General features: G+C 39.7%; 1 protein-coding gene across 2 annotated transcripts; it reads right to left on the bottom strand.

The window, feature by feature from the left end:
• Positions 1–1,401: 1,401 nt before the first annotated feature.
• On the bottom strand, positions 1,402–22,227 carry CLEC1A (C-type lectin domain family 1 member A). 2 transcript variants are annotated; one of them, XM_055394391.2, is made up of 6 exons: positions 21,803–22,222; positions 9,510–9,608; positions 7,708–7,884; positions 6,363–6,514; positions 3,858–3,976; positions 1,402–2,112 (listed from the first exon to the last, which is right to left on the bottom strand). In XM_055394391.2, exons 1-6 carry the CDS (start codon positions 21,915–21,917, stop codon positions 1,938–1,940), a joined length of 837 nt encoding a protein of 278 aa, XP_055250366.2. In that variant the 5' UTR covers positions 21,918–22,222; the 3' UTR covers positions 1,402–1,937. The 2 variants fall into 2 exon arrangements, with proteins under 2 accessions (XP_055250366.2, XP_055250367.1); XM_055394392.2 differs by lacking the exon at positions 9,510–9,608 and having other exon boundaries at positions 21,803–22,227.
• Between the last annotated feature and the right edge of the window lie 846 nt (positions 22,228–23,073).

Raw genomic sequence — 23,073 nt, 5'->3', positions numbered from 1 at the left:
TTAGAGACACTTGTCATCCATGCTGGACTAGTCTGTAGTTGTGTAAGATGCCAGGGGTCAAAACCGAATGTGCTGATTCTACTCAGTTCACAAAATCACTTGACTTACTCATGAGGCAAGGCTTGAATAATACTTAATTGCTTAACTAAAAACCTAATCCCCATCTCTTGTTATATGCTTATTATATTAACCATGTTTATTAAACATCTGTACTTGTCATAGAAAATATTTTGTAATATCCACAGGTCCCCACTGTAGGGGTCTCTCTGCAATTTGTTCATGAAAGCAGGTTGTTTTTTGCTTGCTTTCACTCACCTTTTTTTAAAAATTAAATCCCTTCTCTGCTTTGCAACATATTTTTAATATCCCTTACATTATATATTACAATGTAGATTATGAAACTAATTTCACATGTACCTCATTTCATCTAACAGTAACACCCTAAGAAAACTATAGATATGCCCACTTTATGCCTAATGAAATAAGCTTTGTGAAGTAAAGGGATTTGTCTGATAATAAATTACAATAAGGGGTCTTTAACTCTCATTTTATGACCACAAATGTAGTTCTTTCTGCTGCTGCTGCTGCTGCTAAGTCACTTCAGTCATGTCCAACTCTGTGCGACCCCATAGACAGCAGCCCACCAGGCTCCCCCGTCCCTGGGATTCTCCAGGCAATAAATTAATGCAAAATTTGTTCAACAATGAAGAAATTTCCTAGCTAACCAATGGAAAACTGAAGGGAAAATTCGTAAGAAAGAAATCTACAAGCAACGATTGATAAGTGGCACAGTAATACGGGAATAAATACAACCATCTTCTCTTTATTGTCTATTTGCCAATTTTATGTCATTTCACCATGTATATGAAAAATAAAAGTGAAGTGTCCCAGCTTCCACTGTTGAAAAACAAAGAATGATAACAGATTATCCCTTCTAGTATTATTGACTTCTTTCTAAGCCCATGAAGTCAGTGTGTCATGATGGTGTTATTTGGAATTTCTGCTACGTGTGTGCATATTGTTATTCTGAGCAAGGGACACCTGCACAAGAAGCCAGCTGTGTATATAGATGTTATCGTGTCCCCTTCATTTGCTACGATCTGATTAGATAACTTACCCTATCACAATTCAGTTGACTCATCCTTAGCCACATGCTGAAGACATACACAAAACTAAAAAGATCTAAAATTTAGAATGTTAAAACTATCCTCCTGAAGACAGCATGCCTCTCCCAGACTTCTTAGTTTCCTCAAATAATGAAATAATCAGTACTATTGCAAAAGCAACTACAAACTCTCAATAGGACACATATAACCACAACACTGATGGCTATCATATTTTGTGGAAGAGCACCTTGAAGTTGAGTTTTTCCCTAAATCATGAGTCCATTCTAAAATCGCCAACACTTTCCATTATTTATATTTATTATTATTAAACCTTCAGTACCTGGGAGAGTACACAACTTGGCGACTAAACCACAGCAACACCTGGAAGGTATAACAGGGACTAAACGGACAGAAATAGGAACTGGACCCACACTCAGTTCAGTTCAGTTCAGTCGCTCAGTCGTGTCCGACTCTCCGCGACCCCATGAATCACAGCACGCCAGGCCTCCCTGTCCATCACCAACTCCCGGAGTTCACTCAAACTCATGTCCATCGAGTCGGTGATGCCATCCAGCCATCTCATTCTCTGTCGTCCCCTTCTCCTCCCGCCCCCAATCCCTCCTAGCATCAGAGTCTTTTCCAGTGAGTCAACTCGTCGCATGAGGTGGTCAAAGTATTGCAGTTTCAGCTTTAGCATCAGTCCTTCCAATGAACACACAGGACCCACCCTAGGCCAGGTGCAAATACAGAGTCTAGAGCTGTGTTCTGCAGGGCAGAAGCTTCCAGCTCTCTGAAGGGGGCCTGCAGTTGCGGTTGTAGCTGGATAACGGTTCACCTCCGCCTCCGACTCAGAGGCTCATGGAGACTCTGCACCTTTACCACGGCTGCGGCTTTTTCACAGGCGCATCGTCGCAGCTCTCTGCAGTCCTTGGAAAAAGCCTTCCCACTGAGGATGGTCACACAGTCCCTGCTTCTCAGGCTGGTCAAATCTACCATAACCTCAAACCTCCAAGAAGAAAGAAAAAAGTTATTTTATCATAGTTTATTTCTAAAATAAGGAAAGTACATAGGGAAGGTCCTAAGCTAGACAAAGTTATAGAACAGACACCCAGAATGAGTTTACTGAAGATGGGGTCACCAGCCTCTTTCCTCTCAGCCCCTCAACTTCCACATACATTCCAGGGGCATCAGGTCACTCAAAACAACAAAAACTATTTCTGACTAAAATTAAAATACACGTTGTCATCCAACTTATCATATGATTTTACTGCCATCTGAAAAAATTATCTATCTTCTCTGTGACTCAGTTTATTTAACTGTAGAATAAAAAATAATCACATCGAATATGTACTCTCTCCTGGAAAAATAAATCTTATATAGGTATATAGGGGTTTCCCTGGCAGCTCAGATGGTAAGGAATCTGCATACCATGCAGGAAACCTGGGTTTGATACCTGGGTTGGGAAGATCCCCTGAAGAAGGGAATGGCATCCCACTCCAGTATTCCTGCCTGAAGAATTCCATGGACAGAGGAGCCTGGGGGGCTACAGTCCATGGGGTTACAAAGAGTCAGACACGACTGAGCGACTAACACTTTTCAATATATTTATACAGAAAGATGTCTGCTCAAACATGGCTTTAAATTGTTATATATTTTTAAATTAATTTTTATTGGAGTAAAGTTGCTTTACAATGTTGTGTTAGTTTCTACTGTACAACAAAATGAATCAGCTATGCATGCGTGCATGCTAAATTGCTTCAGTCATGTCCGACTCTTTGCAACCCCATGGACTGTAGTCCCCCAGGCTCCTCTGTCCATGGGGATTCTCCAGGCAAGAATACTGGAGTGGTTTGCCACGCCCTCCTCTAGGGGATCTTCCCAGCCCAGGGATCAAACCCACATCTCTTACATCTCCTGCATTGGCAGTCATGTTCTTTACCCACTGAGCCACCTGGGAAGCCCAAATCACCTATATGCATACACATATCCTTTCTTTTTGGGTTTCCTTTCCATTTAAGTCATCATAGAGCACTGAGTAGAGTTCCCTGTGCTATACAGTAGGTTCTCATTAGTTATCTATTTTATACATTAGTATCAATAGCGTATATATGTCAATCCTAATCTCCCAATTCATCCCAATTCACCCCTCCCATTCCCCGTTGATATCCATATATTTGTTTTCTATGTCTGTGTCCCTATTTCTGCTTTGCAAATAAGATCATCTATACCATTATTTTAGATTCCACATATATGCATTAACATACTATATTTGTAATATATTTTGATAATATAGATATTACATTTACCAATCTCGAAGAATATACCATACTCATTCCTATCTGAATGCACATATAAGTAAAACTAATTTTTGATAATATAATTGTTTATATTGTAAATTCTCAGAGACTGTATTTTGAAAAACGTGCTCCCCATTTCATTGCACAGAAAACCAAGAGATCTAAGGTTTTACTTTATCTTTAGGTATTGACAAGTTGTAGAGTTGTGTGACCTTACACAGGTCACCATTACAACCTGGACTTCAGTTTATTCATCTCTAGCAGAGCTTCCTCTCTCTCTCTCTTTTTTGCTCTCTGTTAATGAATCCCATTTGGTCTCTCTCATTGATTTATGAGCCATTCTGAGAGTAAGTACTATATTCTGTATGTATCTTTGATGTCCTCCTTCACAGTATCTTGTCACTCAAGCAAAATCTATTAAATGCCTTTCCCATGTAACTTGCTAAAGGCTTACAGTTCGGAGGAGTAAGGGGTTCCATCAATCCACAGCCAGGCCTTGCCGCTGCCATTGCGTGATAGCCCTGTCCAATAAGAGTAGAAAAACTCAGAGTAGCTCTGAGGCATGGCAAACTCCTGTGAAAGGCACAGAAGAAAACCTTTAGCTTTAGAGATGTTGTAATATATACATGGAAATGCATATATATTGGCTGGCTTACATTTTAATACAAGAACAATATATGAATCCTGCCCACATAACTAATAGGACATTTACAAAAAAGTGTCCATCCTGGAGTCAGCTAATTTGCCCAAGTTAAATAATTATTTTGTCTTAGTTAACATGGACTGAATACTGATGTGCTAAAACCAAGAATCACTTCAACCAAGATTTAGAAATGATCCACTGTTTTCAAGTCGCAGGATTACAGAAGATTGATGTAGAAAAATGTGGGAGACAGATTTGGAGACATTTGGGAAATGGAAGAATCTGGAAGGAAAAGTGCAGGAATGTGAAGAATCTTCACAGATATATGTGACAGGGACTGACCAAGAAGGAGAAAGGAATAATGCAAAAAAAATAGGTAAAAGAGGAATTTATAAGGATGATTTATGTCTCAGATGAAGAAGAAAAATGTTTCATATATTTGTATATACATTTTTGTGTATTTATATATATAGAATTCCTTTTCTACTGTCCATATTGAAAAACGTTTGATTATTTCCCTCTATTCTTATTCTTTAACATGAAATTTATCTAAATCTATTATAATTATACATTTTTATGTCTTTCTTTTCCAGAATACTATGAATTCCTTAAGGACGTACACTTCATTTTATTTATTTTCACATTCTTAACCCTTCAGATAATTAATGGCACATAATGGCTCAATAAAACATTATCGGAAATATAAATGAAGCTATTGCTAAACAACAGTCATAAAACAGGCATATCAAAGGAACTGTAGCTGAAAATATTATCACCAAATAAATCGTGACCCCTTCATGTTAAAAGTTCTATAAATAAATCATATGAAAGTGATTTAAATGTATATAAATATACAAAGTACATGAGAGAAAATTACTATTTAACTTTCATAATAATATTTCCAACCACTGAATATAGTGTTCTTCAGTGGTATATCTGAATCCTCGGTATATGTTGGAGGTGGAGGAAATGAAGAGAATAAGAAAAATTAACAGAATTTATGCCAGGTTATACTGGGTTGGCCAAATAAATTGCCTCATTTTCTGCCTAAACTAAGCCATCAAGAAAGGATGAAAAATATTATTTTAGTAGATGAGAGAGACTGCAGAGTTTCATTCATCATAGATTTCAGCAAGTGGAAAGGAATTAAGATGCAACTAGAAAGATGCTCTTCCCCGATGGGTCAGCAGGTAAAGAATCTGCCTGCAATGCAGGAGGAGACCCGGGTTCAATCCCTGGGTCAGAAAGATCCCCTAGAGAAGGATGTGGCAACCCACTCCAGTCTTCTTGCCTAGAAAATCCCATGGACAGAGGAGCCTGGCGGGCTACAGTCCTTGGGGTCGCAAAGAGTCGGAAACGACTGAGCATGATGCGCAAAGACAAGTTTGCAGAAGGAAGTTAAGGGTCTGCAGACTTAGTTGGGTATTAATTTTAATTAAAAAGCTCTGTTAATAAACTGCTCTGTGCCATGACCCCTGCTGAAACAATGATAGATAAATAATGGTCATACTGATTGAGGAATTTAATTCAAAGTCAATAACAAATGTAAGAGAAGAGGGAACAACCACAGCATTTTAATAGTGAATTTGAATTGGATGTACCTATCAATAAATGCCAATTTTATTTTCATATTTTCCTTGACCACTCTATGTTAGGGTATAAACTTCCAGAAGACAAGATATTTATTTGCAGATTGTGGAAATGATTTAATTACATGGTTTTCAATCAAAAGTTTTGTCACTTTCACAGAAAGACAGGAAGTGCTATTTTCGTTCCTCTGGTATGGCACCAATATTGCTCCCTTCTTACATAAGCAAAAAGAGGTTAAGAAATTGAGACATTCTTTATTTGAGTCCTGACTGATGGTGAATTTGAAAGGCTTTCTTTCATGTTTCTAAAGGGTGGATATTTGTGGAGATCGTTCCACAAATGATGACCACAGGGGATCACTCAAAGCAATAAAAATAAGATTAATCCTTGATTAAAATAAATGAGAGAATATATGGACCTTTGTTGCTTAGAATCTTTTTATTAAATTAATTTTTATTGGAGTATAGTTGATTTACAATATTGTGTTAGTTTCAGGTGTAGAGCAAAGTGAATCAGTTACACATATATCCACTTTTATTTTTTTTAGATTCTTTTCCCATATAGGTCATTACAGAGTACTGAATAGAGTTCCCTGGGCTATAGAGGGATTTTTATATATAACAATGTGTATATGTTATTTATTTTATATATAACAGTATGTATATGTCAATCCCAATACCTCTTTCTGAGAATACTTCAAACACTCACCAAGCCTCAGGACCTTACCAGCACGTCCTGTGTGTTTATCTTCAGCATAGTCGAGTTCTCAGCAATGCAGAAATATTCGCAGCCCTGCCAACTCTTGCTTTCTTTATAGAATTGGTAGCATTTGTCCCCATGCCATTTCCATTTTTCTGGGCAAGGGCTACATCTGTGTTCTTGAAAAGAAACCAAATTTAGTAAGTTATTTTCTACCCTGTCTTCCTTCTCTTAAAATCACATAATATTTGATGACCCAAGAAACAATTGATTTTTTCTCTCTCTTAGATATTTCATTGCCCAGGCAATGATAATTACAAATGTTCACTGAATACCCACTGTACGCCAGGAATTACAGTTGGGTTTACAGCAGGAACAAAAACAATACAGTGGGAGTGAGAACACACATGATGTGCTTTCATGGGCAATGGACTTTAGTTATAAGTGGTTAGAACTTCAAATTTCTTGCCCTGTGTAATTCAGCATAAAGAAAGTATATTCAATTTCATAAAGAAACTTTTCATCTGTTCAGAAACTCAGTATGCACTGGATTTGAGAACCATTGAAGTTTCTATAATTTTCTTCCTCAGTATCCTCTTATACAGCAGTATAAGGATTTTTTTAATGAACTATATAGTAGTAGGATATGGATTATTTTCTCACTCAAATATAAGTAAATAAAATTTTAGAAAAAGACCACATAAATACTAAGCCAAGCATGAATTAAACCAGCAAATCTCCATGGGTCAGAAGTTAAGATGGACATCAAAGACAGAGAAGTAAGTGCACAGACCAAGGGTGAGATGGGCCGAGTGGGTAGTGACTCTAAATACAAGAACTAGGCTCTCAGAGCCATGGTCTAACACCTATGTGGGCACATGGTCCTGGGCCTTTAAGAGTTAGCTATCTGAAACCAAGTCCCTTGTGGGTATGCAGTGAGATGAAAAACCCATCATTCCACAAAAATATCTTTAGTTTAAAAGCAATCCAGTGTCAAAATATTGACATCTTAAAATCTGAGGTCAACATGCAAGTGGTTATTATATTCTTGTTTGTATTTTTCTATTTGAAATATTTCATAAGGTAACCCATATTTTATTTACTTGTAGAGTTATTTTGGTTATTCAAAGTTAATTGTACTTATTATTTAAAAATGTCTGAACTTGATGAATCTCATCCCATACTGTAAAACAGACACAGTTGAACTACATGATCTCGATAACTGGGGATGACCTGGCTGTTCAAACCCTTTATTAAGTTTGCCAGATAACTTGCTGAATAATACATGGTTCCCAGGTACACTGATGGGAGAATCAGCTCTGTATGGACAGATGTGCTGAGAACAGAGAGAAGCTCAGTGTTCAGGACTCACCTCCAGTTTTGTTATAGAGCTCCCGACAGAGTTTCTCAGCCACGTGATGCAGAGTTTCTGCAAGTTTCCTGTTTTGGGTTCGGAGAGATTGCAGCTGTCGGGAGAGATTCCCCAGTCTTTCCTCCTTTTGCAAAATGCTGTCTTGCTGAGTGTTGGAGAGCTGGTAGAACTGAAAAACTAAACCAAATTACCAAGTGAGGCTGGACAGCTTATTTCTTCACTTTTATTTCTATTGTCTACACCTGGGGAAAACAAAATAGTACGTTGTTTGAGATCCCAGGCTCTGAGATCTCATATTGCCTACATTCAGGTTTAGACTCTATTCTATAATAAATTGTATTGCCCTGGGCAAATGAATTTCTCTATTTCCTTATTTGAAAATGTAGAGTTATAATAACTGTTCCCAGCTTCAGGGATAAATTCCTTAACATATTTACTGTTCAATAAATTTTTCTGTGTATACTGTCAAACCATTACTCAACCTAAAAGTATAAATCATTTATCTATTAATCATTATATTGAGTATTGACAATGTACCATATGTTTTGATCACATTCATAGTAATATTATCATTTCTATGTTTTATAGCTTTGTAAACTGGGCTCAGTGAGAACAAGTAATTTTCTCAGTATGACTAGGCTAGAAAATTTCAACTTAGCTTTAAATTCCAAGTTTCTAAATCTAAGTAGAAACATCCTTCATGAATCATGAGAGTTGCTTTATATCACTGAAAAGAATATTGCCTGCAAACAACAGTTATATCAAAATTGGGGAGCCAGGGTAGAAACATTAAGATACACTTAAAAAGTTTTTTTTTTAATTTAAGGTTACAAACAAGTTCTAAAATTTCTTATAAAAATGCAATTTTTGACATTCAAACCTGCTTTTACTGTTAACCACTTTCTTCAACTGTTCAGGACATATTGTTGTAGGGTCCCATCTGTTAAAATGAATTTATCCCCTTTCTTTTTTGAGTTTTAAACTTTATCCTTACTAGTTTGAAAATTAAAGACTTTTATACATGAGTTCTTCTTTATTTGATTTCCACAAGTCTCTGCAAAATGATTTTATAACTTCTTGGACTTCTTTATTACAATAATGTGTGTGTGTGTGTGTGTGAGTGTGTGTATGTGTGTTAGCTGCTCAGTCGTGTCTAACTCTTTGCAACTCCAAGGACTGTAGTCCGCCAGGCTCCTCTGTCCACGGAATTTTCCAGGAAATAATACTGAAATATTCTTGGAAATAGGTTGCCATTCCCTTCACCAGAGGATCTTCCCAACCCAAGGATCAAACCCAGGTCTCTGGCATTGCAATCAGATTTTTTACTATCTGAGCCACCAAGGAAGCTCCCCCTTTTTAAAATAATATTTAATATTAAATATTATCATGATTAAAGACTTAGTCTATTCTCTGTACCTTGAGGAGGTTGGATATAAATTAAATCTTTCCCTCTGCATGGCCCACCAAGCCATAAATGCCAGAAACAAAAAATCACTATAGCTATAGTCTTTTGTGGAATGGAAAAGGGCTGATGTGTACATTCATTAAAAATTGTTGATGTTAAATATTGATATATTAACAGACAAAAACCTTTTTATCGCTAACAGAATGTAAATGTTTAGCTGGAAAGTGATTGTCGTATTTTAATGCTTCTTCCACTATTCTCATCATTTACAGGGTTTCATCTGAATAAGGACTTATTCATAGGCTCCAGAATCAAAGTTATAAAAAATAATAAGTATTTCTCATCCTAGACAAACCTTGAAACCAGGATCCTCCCCCAAGTCAGAGTGTAGACTTACACACAAGCCCCAGAGCTGCCAGGCCAATCAGCAGCACCAAACAGAGAGTCAGCAGGATCAGGGCCACTGGATGCCAAGCAGAAGAGGGACGGCGGTGCTCTGCAGGGGACAGAAGCAAAGACAGGGTTTCACTTTTTCTTCCTCTTGGATCTACATCAGTAGCAAGGGAGCAAGGGGAGTTGGTTCTAATAGGTTTCAGGGTCTAGATACCATTCCCTTGGTCCTGGGAAATAATAACAAGGCTCCAGACCAGGCCTCACTTAATCTCTGCTAGATTCTTTCTACTTCTACCTTCCTCCTCTACTCAGTCCTACTTTGCATTGAATCAATTTATGCATTACTGTTAACCTTCTTTTTGTCAAAATTAAAGTTGCAAAAGACTCTCACGAAAATGCCTTAACAAAGAATAATTTTTCACATCATCAGAAAAGAAGTAATGTGTTGTTACTTTTTGCAAAACAGTCCCTTTCCCAGTTCAAAAAAGCAAATTGCCTGTCAGTAGGAGAAGGAAATGGGAACCCACTCCAGTGTTCTTGCCTGGAGAATCCCAGGGACAGGGGAGCCTGGCGGGCTGCCGTCTATGGGGTCGCACAGAGTCGGACACGACTGAAGCGACTTAGCAGCAGCAGCAGCAGCAGCAATGAGGCACTATTGGTAAAGAATCCTCCTGCCGATGCAAGAAAAGCAAGTCTGATTGCTGGGTCAGGAAGATTCCCTGAAGGAGGAAATGGCACCCTACTCCAATATTCTTGCTTGGAAAATGCCACGGGCTGAGAAGCCTGGTGGGCTACAGTCTTTAGGGAAGCAAAGAGTCAGACACAACTGAGCTACCGAACACAGGCACACACAATAAGAAGTTATTGTTTTACTGTTTCTTCCTGGAATTTCTTTGTTGAAAGTCCTTCTTATTTTGCTTGTTCATTCATTTGATTTTATAGCTCCAAAAATAGATGATAAATGCAACCTGATCATCAGTTTTTCAATGACAGCTTTGAGTAATCTCAAGCTCATACCCATTAAGGAATGGGGGAAAGAAAAAAAAAAAAAAAAACTCTAGCCAGCATCTTTCCCTTGCCCACATCCCACAAGCTTGCCTTCTGGTGATTGCATAGGTTCTGCTGAGTTAGGAATAAGCTCATCACCTTGTGAGGTCAGCTGTCAATCTGAATAACTAGCAATAACCTGACCAGGAAGACCCACAGTCAGATGCAAGTATCCTCTAGCATTGTGATAAAAATTAAAGGGCAGTTAAACTTTCAAATCCTGGTCTCTTCATGACATGTGAGTTTCACTTCATTGGGAATTCAAATTAGGTTCAAAAGCAGAAAGATTAAAGACATATAAATTCACTTCCTCTTTAGCAAAGTCCCCTGCATGATAAATTTCAGATACATAGATTTGTTCAGTTCAGTTCAGTTGCTCAGTCATGTCCGACTCTCCGCGACCCCATGAATCACAGCACGCCAGGCCTCCCTGTCCATCACCAACTCCTGGAGTTCACTCAAACTCATATTCACAGAGTCGGTGATGCCATCCAGCCATCTCATTCTCGGTTGTCTCCTTCTCCTCCAGCCCCCAACCTTTCCCAGCATCAGAGTCTTTTCCAGTGAGTCAACTCCTTGCATGAGGTGGCCAAAGTACTGCAGTTTCAGCTTTAGCATCAGTCCTTCCAATGAACACCCAGGATCGATCTCCCTTAGAATGGACTGGTTGGATCTCCTTGCGGTACAAGGGACTCTCAAGAGTCTTCTCCAGCACCACAGTTCAAAAGCATCAATTCTTCGGCGATCAGTTTTCTTCACAGTCCAACTCTCACATCCATACATGACCACGGGAAAAACCATAGCCTTGACTAGATGGTCCTTTGTTGGCAAAGTAATGTCTCTGCTTTTCAATATGCTATCTAGGTTGGTCATAACTTTCCTTCCAAGGAGTAAGCGTCTTTTAATTTCCTGGCTACAATCAACATCTGCAGTGATTTTGGAGCCCAAAAAAATAAAGTCTGACACTGTTTCCACTGTTTTTCCATCTATTTCCCATGAAGTGATGGGACCAGATGCCATGATCTTTGTTTTCTGAATGTTGAGCTTCAAGCCAACCTTTTCACTCTCTCACTTTCATCAAGAGGCTTTTGAGTTCCTCTTCACTTTCTGCCTTAAGGGTAGTGTCATCAGCATATCTGAGATTATTGATATTTCTCCCAGCAATCTTGATTCCAGCTTGTGCTTCTTCCAGCCCAGCGTTCCTCATGATGTACTCTGCATATAAGTTAAATAAGCAAGGTGACAATATACAGCCTTGACGTACTCCTTTTCCTATTTGGAACCAGTCTGTTGTTCCATGTACAGTTCTGACTGTTGCTTCCTGACCTGCATACAGATTTCTCAAGAGGCAGGTCAGGTGGTCTGGTATTCCCATCTCTTTCAGAATGTTCCACAGTTTATTGTGATCCACACAGTCAAAGGCTTTGGCATAGTCAATGAAGCAGAAATAGATGCTCTTCTGGAACTTTCTTGCTTTCTCCATGATCCAGCGGATGTTGGCAATTTGATCTCTGGTGCCTCTGCCTTTTCTAAAACCTGCTTGAACATCTGGGAGTTCACGGTTCACATATTGCTGAAGCCTGGCTTGGAGAATTTTGAGCATCACTTTGCTAGCGTGTGAGATGAGTGCAATTGTGTGGTAGTTTGAGCATTCTTTGGCATTCTCTTTCTTTGGGATTGGAATGAAGACTGACCTTTTCCAGTCCTGTGGCCACTGCTGAGTTTTCCAAATTTGCTGGCATATTGAGTGCAGCACTTTCACAGCATCATCTTTCAAGATTTGAAATAGCTCAACTGGAATTCCATCACCTCCACTAGCTTTGTTCGTAGTGATGCTTTCTAAGGCCCACTTGACTTCACATCCCAAGATGTCTGGCTCTAGGTCAGTGATCACGTTATCGTGACTATCTTGGTCGTGAAGATCTTTTTTGTACAGTTCTTCTGTGTATTCTTGCCACCTCTTCTTAATATCTTCTGCTTCTGTTAGGTCCATACCATTCCTGTCCTTTATCGAGCCCATCTTTGCATGAAATGTTCCCTTGATATCTCTAATTTTCTTGAAAAGATCTCTTGTTTTTCCTATTCTGTTGTTTTCCTCTATTTCTTTGCACTGATCACTGAGGAAGGCTTTCTTATCTCTCCTTGCTATTCTTTGAAACTCTGCATTCAGATGCTTATATCTTTCCTTTTCTCCTTTGCTTTTCGCGTCTCTTCTTTTCACAGCTATTTGTAAGGCCTCCTCAGACAGCCATTTTGCTTTTTTGCATTTCTTTTCCACGGGGATGGTCTCGGTCCCTGTCTCCTTTACAATGTCACAAACCTCCATCCAGAGTTCATCAGGCACTCTATCTATCAGATCTAGTCCCTTAAATCTATTCCTCACTTCCACTGTATAATCATAAGGGATTTGATTGTACTACGCATCATTTCCAAATGGGGAATGATAACTATTAATAGTAAAGATAGTATAGAAGTAGAAAACATGATCAATATCCTCTGAAACTTACCACCAAACAGGGAAAATAAGTAAAAATCAGGATCCAGACATTGATATATTTTAAAATGTGAATCTTATTTTAATTTTATAATCACATCTTTTCACAAAAACTTTCAATGGTGTGCATTATTTTTAGGGTAAAATCCATTATCACTTTTCCTAAAGATAGATGGCTCTTTTTAAAAAGTGGACATTTTATTATTGTACTTCTCAAGTTAAAAACTGCCAATAGGGGAATTCCCTGGTGGTCCAGTGGTTAAGAATCTGTCAGTCAATGCAGAGGACATGGGTTTGATCCCTGGTCTAGGAAGATCTCACATAAGTGGGGCAACTAACCCTGAGAGTGTGGCGACTACTGAAGCCTGGCATGCGCTAGAGAGGCTACCACAGTGAAAAGCCCGTGCACCACAACTAGAGAGTAGCCCCTGTTCAGTTCAATCAGAGAAAGCCAAGATCCAGCAATGAAGACCCAGCACAGCCAAAATAAATAAAAATGAAAAAACAAAAAAACACCTGCCAATAGCTTTACTGCACTTAGAATAAAATTCTACAAGCATCGTTTTCATCTGGAGCCTATCTAGGTCTCTCATCCATTTCTGAGCTATCCTCTTCTCACTCGAACAGTCTAGTCACAGTGACCTTCTGTTTATCCTTGATCCAAACCACTGTGTCCCTGTGTTAGTACCTTTGTATTAGCTCTGTTTATCCTCCTGCATTACTCAATCCTCAGGTGGGTTACTAGTAGCCTTCTGGCAATCCAACTTCCCATTTAAATGGTGCATCCTTGTAAGATGTCTCTGGGAGTTCATCTCTAGCACATCATCCCGCTATGTATGTATGTCAAAAAAAAAAAAAGATTACTAAGTGATATTCCATCACCTTTCTTTGCTTTTATCTGTTCCCTCTGCTTGAATGTACGTTCCATTAAAACAGTGATCTTGTCGGGACTTCCTTGGTGGTCCAGTGGTTAAGAATCCACCTTGCAGTATAGGACACACAGGTTTGATCCCTGGTCAGGGAACTAGGATCCCACATGCTGCAGAGAATCTAAGCCTGGGGCCTGCAACTCCTGAGCCTGCGTGCCACAACAGGAGGGTCTGCTCACTGCAGTGTAAGATACTACATGATGCCTGGGTACCACAACTAATACTTCAAGCATCCAAATAAATAAGATAATACAAATAATAAAAACAATGATCTTGTCTATCTTGTTCTCCAGTGTATTTCCAGCACTGAAAATAGTGCCTGGCCACATAAGGGCTGAATACATATTTGAGGGCTTCTCTCACAGCTCAGTCCATAAAAAATCTGCCTGTGATGCAGGAGACCCAGGTTCGATCTCTGGGTCAGGAAGATCCCCTGGAGAAGGAAATGGTAACCCACTCCAGTATTCTTGCCTGGAGAATCCCCTGGATAGAGGAACCTAGCAGGCAAGAGTCAGACATGACTTAGTGACAAAACCACCACCACCACATATTTGAAGGAGCAAATGCATGAAGAATGAAATTATGAAAAACTAATATTACCTAAACTACGTAAAGTTTACAGAGGCACAGACCATTGTCTAACATTAAATTTTACAGGTTGGTTTTTTAATTTTTTAATCTATTGACTGGTGGCTTAGATGGTAAAGCGTCTGTCTACAATGCGGGAGACCCGGGTTTGATCCCTGGCTCTGGAAGATACCCTGGAGAAGACAATGGCAATTCAATCCAGTACTAGTGCCTGGTAAATCCCATGGACAGAGGAGACTGGTAGGCTACAGTCCATAGGGTCGCAAAGAGTCGGACAGGACTGAGCAACTTCATTTCACTATTGACTTTTCATCAATATTTCTGTCAGCAGAGGGCAGACTCAGCTAAATTCATCTCCTGGCCAAACTGGTTTCTAGACACTGACTTAAGTGACATTCTGAAGCATAAGCAGATATAGCAGAGACTTGTTTTCTCCTCTGTTTCTTTCAAGTGGCTGGTCTATTGGGTTTGGTCTAAATTTTTCTGGAAAATTGCGAGCTACTCATGACAGCATCCTTAAGGATATCTCAAATCAGCAGAACATGAAAGAGTAAGATCAGAGAGCCTAATACAGCTTAAGCTAAACATCCTCCTGCAAACCCTATGTCTCTTTGAAGTTCTAGAAACAGTGGAAACAGTGTCAAACTTTATTTTGGGGGGCTCCAAAATCACTGCAGATGCTGATTGTAGCCAGGAAAGTAAAAGACGCTTACTCCTTGGAAGGAAAGTTATGACCAACCTAGATAGCATATTAAAAAGCAGAGACATTACTTTGCCAACCAAGGTTCGTCTAGTCAAGGCTATGGTTTTTCCCGTGGTCATGTATGGATGTGAGAGTTGGACTGTGAAGAAAGCTGATCGCCGAAGAATTGATGCTTTTGAACTGTGGTGCTGGAGAAGACTCTTGAGAGTCCCTTGGACTGCAAGGAGATCCAACCAGTCCATTCTAAAGGAGATCAATCCTGGGTATTCATTGGAAGGACTGATGCTAAAGCTGAAACTGCAATACTTTGGCCACCTCATGCAATGAGTTGACTCACTGGAAAAGAGTCTGATGCTGGGAGGGATTGGGGGTGGGAGGAGACGGGGACGACCGAGAATGAGATGGCTGGATGGCATCACCGACTCGATGGACATGAGTTTGAGTGAACTCCGGGAGTTGGTGATGGACAGGGAGGCCTGGCGTGCTGTGATTCATGGGGTTACAAAGAGTCGGACATGACTGAGCGACTGAACTGAACTGATAGCCTATATAGCTCAAGAAAATTAACCAGATGGATGTTTCTAGATTCCAAAGGCAAGTATATATGTAGATCCACCACCATGGTAGCTTTATTTTTCTCTCTTATCTATTCAGTTTAGTCATGTCCATCTCTTTGTGACCCCATGGACTGAAGCACACCAGGCTTTTCTACCATCAAATATATTATATATCCTACTTACTTGGGGTAGCAGGGAGGAACTGTGGGAGAAGAACTGACCCAGCACTAGGAAACCAAACTTCCATGATGGTGAGACTATAGTATTGAAAGTTTTATTTATTCCTTTTCTTTGAAGTTATTTTTCCTCTAGGTATGTTTTTTTCTAACTGTGAATTTAATTTTCCCAAGTTTTGTCCCAAGCACCCTAATCATAATGAAGTCTCTGTCTCTGGGGACCACTCCCACCCTAAAGTAAGAAAAATAAGCTGCCTGGAGGTGCTTCGGTTTAGCTTGGCTTTATTATGGCTTTATTTTTTGGAAGACAACTCCAATGCTGTCTCCTGAGGCTTGTTTAGAAAAAGGAGTGGTGAGGCCAAGGAATGATACCAAACATCCCTAGGAATAATAAGATACATACAGAAGAAAGCACCTCTTTCCTGTAACTCTGTCTATAATATGCTACAAAAGGATGTAGTGCTAAGATCAAGTTTGAATAAAAATCCCTTTGTAGTTACAAGAAATGTCATTGGTGGAAAGAGTTGTCTTACTTGAACAACTGCCCTTCATCAGCCATCAAGGAAGAGTTTGTACACCTCCTCTCCCAGAGCCTCCAAGAAATAAAATATTGTGAATATCTTAATAAGAGTCACCTTAAATTCATATATTCTATACTCTAACACAAAGGTGAGCTTACTAAATTTAAGTCTCCCTTAAGGTTAAAATGTTCCCCAGTTATAAAAGGTCCTGTAAAGACGCATCCCCTCCTACTCTCAGGCTCAGTTGCCCCTAACCCCCCCATCACTCCTTCCCTTTGAGGACCACACATTCTTCAGAAAAACAGTCTACCTTGCCATCCTGTTTGACTTTGCTGATGATTCCCAAAATCGTCTGGATCTAAATTCCAATCCGACATCGACGCCTCATCTCTTCCCTTTGTAGTCTGTCTTCCTTCTTTTATCCGTGAATATAAATGGCAACCCACTCCAGTGTTCTTGCCTGGAGAATCCCAGGGACGGGGGAGCCTGGTGGGCTTCCGTCTATGGGGTCACACAGAGTCGGATACGACTGAAGTGACTTAGCAGCAGCAGCATACTTCACCAAGCTAGCTCTTATCTCTGTGCTTTTGTCTTTCCATATGTGGTCATCACTCTGGAAAGGTCACCCAGGGCCAGAGTTGCTCTTCCTGGAAAACCTGAACTTGGACTTACAGACTAGATCAAATGTCACCTTTTTCAAAGATACCCACATGTGTAAACACTGTCAGTAACTTATCCATTTCTCTTTGCTTCTGTGACCTCCTACATATGTTCAATAGCAGGACGTGACGTGCTCTTCTAATCAGCAATTAAGATCATTCCTTCCACTTCTCCAAGCACCTAAAAATAGAGCCTCGCCTGTGCCTACCATAATGTTTGACTTTTAGTAGGCATGAATTAAAGATGTGTTGAAACAATTAGAAATGGTTTATGCCATGACTCTTTCTCTATACAGTTTTTTTCTTCTATTTATGTTATCATGGAGCTCTTTGCTTTTTGGGGGAGAGGGAGGCTGCAGAGCATATGGGATCTTAGTTCCTCAACCAGGGATGGAACCCAAGTACCCTGCATTGGAAGAGCGGAGTCTTAACCACTGGACCACCAGAGAGGTTCCTATGCCATGTCTCTTGAATGAAGGGTTTGTGCTGTGGTTGAGGAAATGAAGCTAAAAATCTTTGAAAAATTAAAAAATATTATAATTAATATGAGTAAGGGAAAAGTGGAACTTGAATTTAATAAAGGTTCTCTTCTTGCTATTATTTTCCCCTTAAACACAAATATGTTTTCATATTTTTTGATAAGGTTATATTTAGACAGGAAATCTGACCTATAGTTACTTCATTCTCTCTCTCTCTGGTACATTATTACTGGAAAGTGCTGTAGTTGCACCTCTTTCCAATCTACAATTGAGTTAGAATCTCCTACACTGTAAAAAAATAATTTTAGAAAGCACTCCTACAACCCCACAACACATTAGCTCTAACATTTTACCTTTTCTCTTAACAGCCAGGCTCCTCAAAAAAGAAGACAGAAGGTGGGGGGGAGGAATGGAGAGAAAATTACTTAAATTATGTATTTTCTTTCTTAACTACTAGTTCCTTTCAAACCCCTGCTATGAAAAATGACCAATAATCCATTTTGCTTCCTATTTCTAATAAATTGTTTTTAACTTTCTCTTGCTTGACCTCTCTGCCGTATTGTTTATTATTTTTAAAATTTGCCGCTTATCACCACTGGCTCGCCCATTTCTCTCAAAGTTAGCGGCTCTTGGCTTCCTGGGAGCCCCTCTCCACTCCACATCCATCGCTGTCCGTCACTCATCGCTAGTGGGTCCTCCTGGGTCCCTTTCTCAGCCTGCTCTTCAATTATATTCCCCAAGGCTCTCTCCTCGGCACTCTTCGCCTGTGTTTTGTCTTACTTTGTTTTCATTTTACATTCCTCAGTGATCTCACTCAGAAAGCTTAATCCTTACCTAAAAGTCATCAATTCTCACATATGTTGGGTTGGCCAAAATGTTTGAGTGTTTCTGTAACATCTTATGGAAGAACTCAAATGACCTTTTTGGCCAAGCCTATGGGCTTCCCTTGTGGCTCAGCTGGGAAAGAATCCAAGAGCTTCTGGAGAAGGGAAAGGCTACTCCAGGGTTCTGGCCTGGAGAATTTCATGGACTGTGTAGTCCATGGGGTTGCAAAGAGTCGGATACGACTGAGCGACTTTCACTTCACTTCATACATGTAGCTCAGAATCCTTACCTCAGACCCACATGCAATACATATAAGTGCCTTTAGGCAACTCCAACTGCTTGTGCCTTCTCTTACAAGCATGTCACACTCACACTGAATCCATCACTTTCCTAATCCTCCTGTAGCTTTCTCAGTTACTGGGAGCACCATCTACATAACGTCAGATGAAAGCCAGTCAAACTATGCTCTCCTCCTCCTTGCCTTCCCCTTTGTAACTGGTCACCAATACTTTAAACACTCACTTCTCAATATCTTTCATATCTAATTCCTCTTCCTCATTCCCACACTACTTTAGCTCAGGTTCTTCTCATCTCATGCTTAGACTAAAGTAAAAGCTGGGTATTAGCTCATCCAGCTTCATATTCCTTCAAAACATCCCCCTCCAACTCTACCCCTCAGCCATAATATATTTCGTTCTCTGTAATACAGTTGCATAAGACTGCCATGGCTTTCCTCTTATGTGTCCGGCTGCCTGTAGTAACCCCAGCCCCTTAAACCCTCCCATTTCTGTTCCCATATCACAAGAAACATCTTAAAGTCAAGTCCACTCAATGGTCACTCCCTCTTTCAAATCTTTCCTGATCTCTACCCTTACCAGACAGAAATGACCAATTCCTCTAGGAGAGCATGCCCCATCACAGCACTGCATCACACTTGCTGTTCACTTAACAACTTTCTTATTCTTTAAATTTCCTCATAAGCAGGGATCATATCATGTTTGAAATTATATCCTCAGTACTTTGCAACATGCCTGGCATGACAGGGACCTCAAGCATAAGTTTAGGGAAAAGAGGTCTGAGAGTGTTGTCTTTCATTTTTATTTTGTATCCTTTGAATTATTTGACATGTTTTAAACACAAAAGTAAATTTTATATCAAAAATTGAAAACTAGAAAACAAGTGAATATGTATACTTTATTTTTATTCTTTCTAAAGAAAATATTAAAATTTCCCAGGCATAATTGTGTCACAATCTTAAATTGAATCTTAATCTTCTGCATTGCTGAAAAACTCCCAGAGTAGTTGTTGCTATTATTTTTAGTAGCAAAATTATATCAAATTTGTTTTTCTAATAAATAATGAGGCTTCTATTGTGACATTCCTCTAAATACTTGTATTATCATGAGATGGAAACAAAATATCAGACATGTAGGGTAACACAATTATTATCAGATGTTTGTCTTCAAGACACTTTGACCTCCACTCCCCCTGCTTCAATTGCCATTCTTACCAAAAGGTTGCCAGATGTTTCAACTAGTGTTTTATCCTGCTCCACTCCTCTCTCCACCCTCTAACCTCAGCAGAACTTACTGGTACACCCTGTTCCTGATTATGCTGCTCACTAAGCCTTGTGCAAGTTCCCAGCTCTAATCAAAGGTGAAAATGAAGCTGTATACAAGCTACTTGAAACCACAGTCCTGAGAGCTGACTCTTCACAGGATTTGCAGGAGGAACGTACCATATCCTATTACACATATCAGGTGGCTACAGAAACTGACATCCCAAAGTTATCAATTTGTTTCATATCAAGGAGGCTGAAAATTTCCAGGATCTAGTATCAGAAACTAAATACACTAGTATAAATAAATCAATGAATAAAATCTAAAAAGCTGCCACAAGAATCCCAGGTGGCACACTGGTAAAGAAACCACCTACCAAGGCAGGAGACATGGGTTCAAACCCTGGGTCAGGAAGATTCCCTGGAGAAGGAAATGGCAAACCACTCCAGTATTCTTGCCTGGAAAATCCCATAGACAGAGGAGCCTGGCAGGCTAGAGTTCAAGAAGTTGGCAAAGGAGTCGGATATGACTGAGCGACTAAATAACAACTTGTGGTATTAGAACCTAGTCCCATCTCTACTACAGTTTGAGATTTTTTTTTTTTACCAGAACTCGGGTCACATTTCTGCCTTGGATTGTCTGAGTTTTCTAGGAAATAGAGTCCTTCTTCTCTGGACTGAGAAAAATATGTATGTATAAATGTGTGCATGCTAAGCTGCTTCAGTTGTGTCTGATTTTGTGTGACTGCATGGACTGTAGCCTGCCAGGCTCCTCTGTCCATGGGAATCTCCAGGCAAGGATGCTAGAGTGGGTTGCCATTTCCTTCTCCAAGTGATCTTCCTGACCCAGGGGATCGAACCCACATCTTACATCTCCTGCATTGGTAGGCAGGTTCTTTACCATGAGTGCCACTTGGGAAGCCCATATGCATATATAGTTACATATAAATGCAAATATATATATATATATATATATATATGCACATTATGTGAAAAAGTGAACTATCAGAAATAGCATAAGATTTGACTAAAATTACTTTCACAGTTTAATCCAATCATTTCAATAATATTCTAGAAGTCAAGAGAACAAAAGGGAATGAGATGGAATGTAATTGCAACTATGGTCATTATTTATATCACCAAATCATGAAATTTCAGAGGTGAAGGGATGTTAGAAAGCATTTATTTTGATCCCCTCTCATTTCACAGATAATAAAACCAAACCCCTGATGTTGGCATGACTTTCCCTAGGCCTCACAACTTCAAGAAGCAGAATTATTACAACAAATTATCAGGGTTGGCATATCTGCTTACAAATGCCTCTCTAAAGCCATGAGTTCAAAACTAGCAGAAAGGTAGCTTTTATCAATCTAAATTTCCAGATCAGATCACAGATGGTAACTAAAACAGCATTGGGTCTGAACATAGGAAGGAGAAAAGACATTGCTCTAATTGTCCATTCAATCTCACATCTGCCTGTGTGCTACACAAAATGGTAAAAGCAACACACCCTCAAATGCAAACCACTCTGCCAGAGACAGACTCTTAGAAAAACCTCTGTGCATATACTGAGTTTAGTTTTTTCATGTGTTCATGTACGTGGCATACAAGTTGTAGTTAAGTGCACAGATATGCATCATTGTAAATCACAGAAACATTTTCTCTCTTTCCTCCACTTCGTACCCTCCTTGGCTAGGAAGCTGGTACCCTAGCTTATCTCCTGCATTTCTCAAGGGTCTGACCAACTTGGACTAGGAATACCTGTATGGCCAAGCTCTGGCCGCTGGGATGTTGCAGAGGCTTGAGAATGCAGGCTCATCGTGGTGTCTCCATCAGCATCCAGCATGTCCCGCGTGCTGCTGTACTTGGCCAGCATCTGGATTCCTGCACGGGTGACCGTGGGCTGTGGCTGGATTTCCCCAAGTGAAACGGTTCAGAGACCAAGGCACTGAAAGGCATGCCTGAGGGTTTCCTCCCTGAGCAAGTAGTAGGGGAAGCCTCCGACTCCAGTTCCTGTCTCAAGAGGCCCGGCCCCTGTCCTGTGAATTTGAACTCTGATTGCCAAATCCGTCAGGCAGAGGGGAAACAGCATGTGTTTTCTGTTTGGGCGGTCTCAGTCTGAACAATCATCCGAGGGGTTGCCCTTCTCGACTCTCTTTTGTTTATTTGTTAGTACTTCCTGTGTAACTACAACCTAAAAAAGAGGCAAGAATTTACAATCGCCAGAAGGAAGGTTCCCAGCAATAATCCCAGAGGGACCTCACAGGGCTCTTATCCATCACACACTCCCTGAGTTACTCAGATCTAGTTTAGTCTGCCTGTGCCTTTGTGAAAAGAAATTATCGGACTGGACTCTTCCTTTCTTGAGGGTATAAGGTAAAGCAGGGTCCCCAGCCTGTAGGCATGGACTGGTACCTGCTGTCAGATCAGACTTGGCATTAGGTTAGAAATAAAGTACACACCTGGTCTTAGATCCCTGGATATGTTCCAGTATCTCCCAGTTTATTGTCTATGGGAACTTGAATAAAATTTGTATCCTGCTGTTATGTAAAAATTATATAAATTTAATTATGCTGAATTGGTTCATAGTGTTTCTCAGGTTTACTATATCCTTCTACTTCTCTGTATATTCATGCTATTAATTTTTGAGAGTTTCGTATTGAAACTCCAACTAAAAATCTTAATTTATCTACTTAAAAATAATGGCAATATATGACCTTGTTTTATGTTTTCCAAGTCTCCTGTAAATATGCTATCATATTTTCATAATTTAGAAAAGAAAAAAGAAAGAAAATAGTAAAATGATTTTAAAAAATAAATAAAATGCACAATAAACATAATGCACTTGAATCATCCTGAAACTACCCCCCGCACCTCTGGTTCATGGAAAGATTATCTTCCACAAAATTGGTCTCTGGTGCCAAAAAGGTTAGTGCGGTTAGGTTTCCATACCACATGGAAAATGAGGAGACTTCACCCTATAGGCTTTACACAGTAAAGCATCAAATACGGGGAATGTCAGCCTAAGAGAG

This window comes from Moschus berezovskii, chromosome 6, assembly GCF_049115385.1.
Source record: "Moschus berezovskii isolate FMDL1 chromosome 6, NW_MosBer_1.0, whole genome shotgun sequence".
In the NCBI taxonomy this organism is placed as follows: Eukaryota; Metazoa; Chordata; class Mammalia; order Artiodactyla; family Moschidae; genus Moschus; species Moschus berezovskii.
Note: the sequence above shows the minus strand (reverse complement) of the source record. Positions and strands in the feature narration are given on the sequence as shown.

Excerpts from the sequence above, each read along its gene's own strand:
- CLEC1A (XM_055394391.2), bottom strand. The coding sequence starts at position 21,917 with ATGCTGGCCAAGTACAGCAGCACGCGGGACATGCTGGATGCTGATGGA. Across the intron at positions 9,609-21,802 it reads GCCAGAGCTTGGCCATACAG|AGCACCGCCGTCCCTCTTCT; the intron begins GTATTCCTAGTC and ends TGTCCCCTGCAG. Across the intron at positions 3,977-6,362 it reads TAAACACACAGGACGTGCTG|GAGTTTGCCATGCCTCAGAG; the intron begins GTAAGGTCCTGA and ends TGCCTTTCACAG.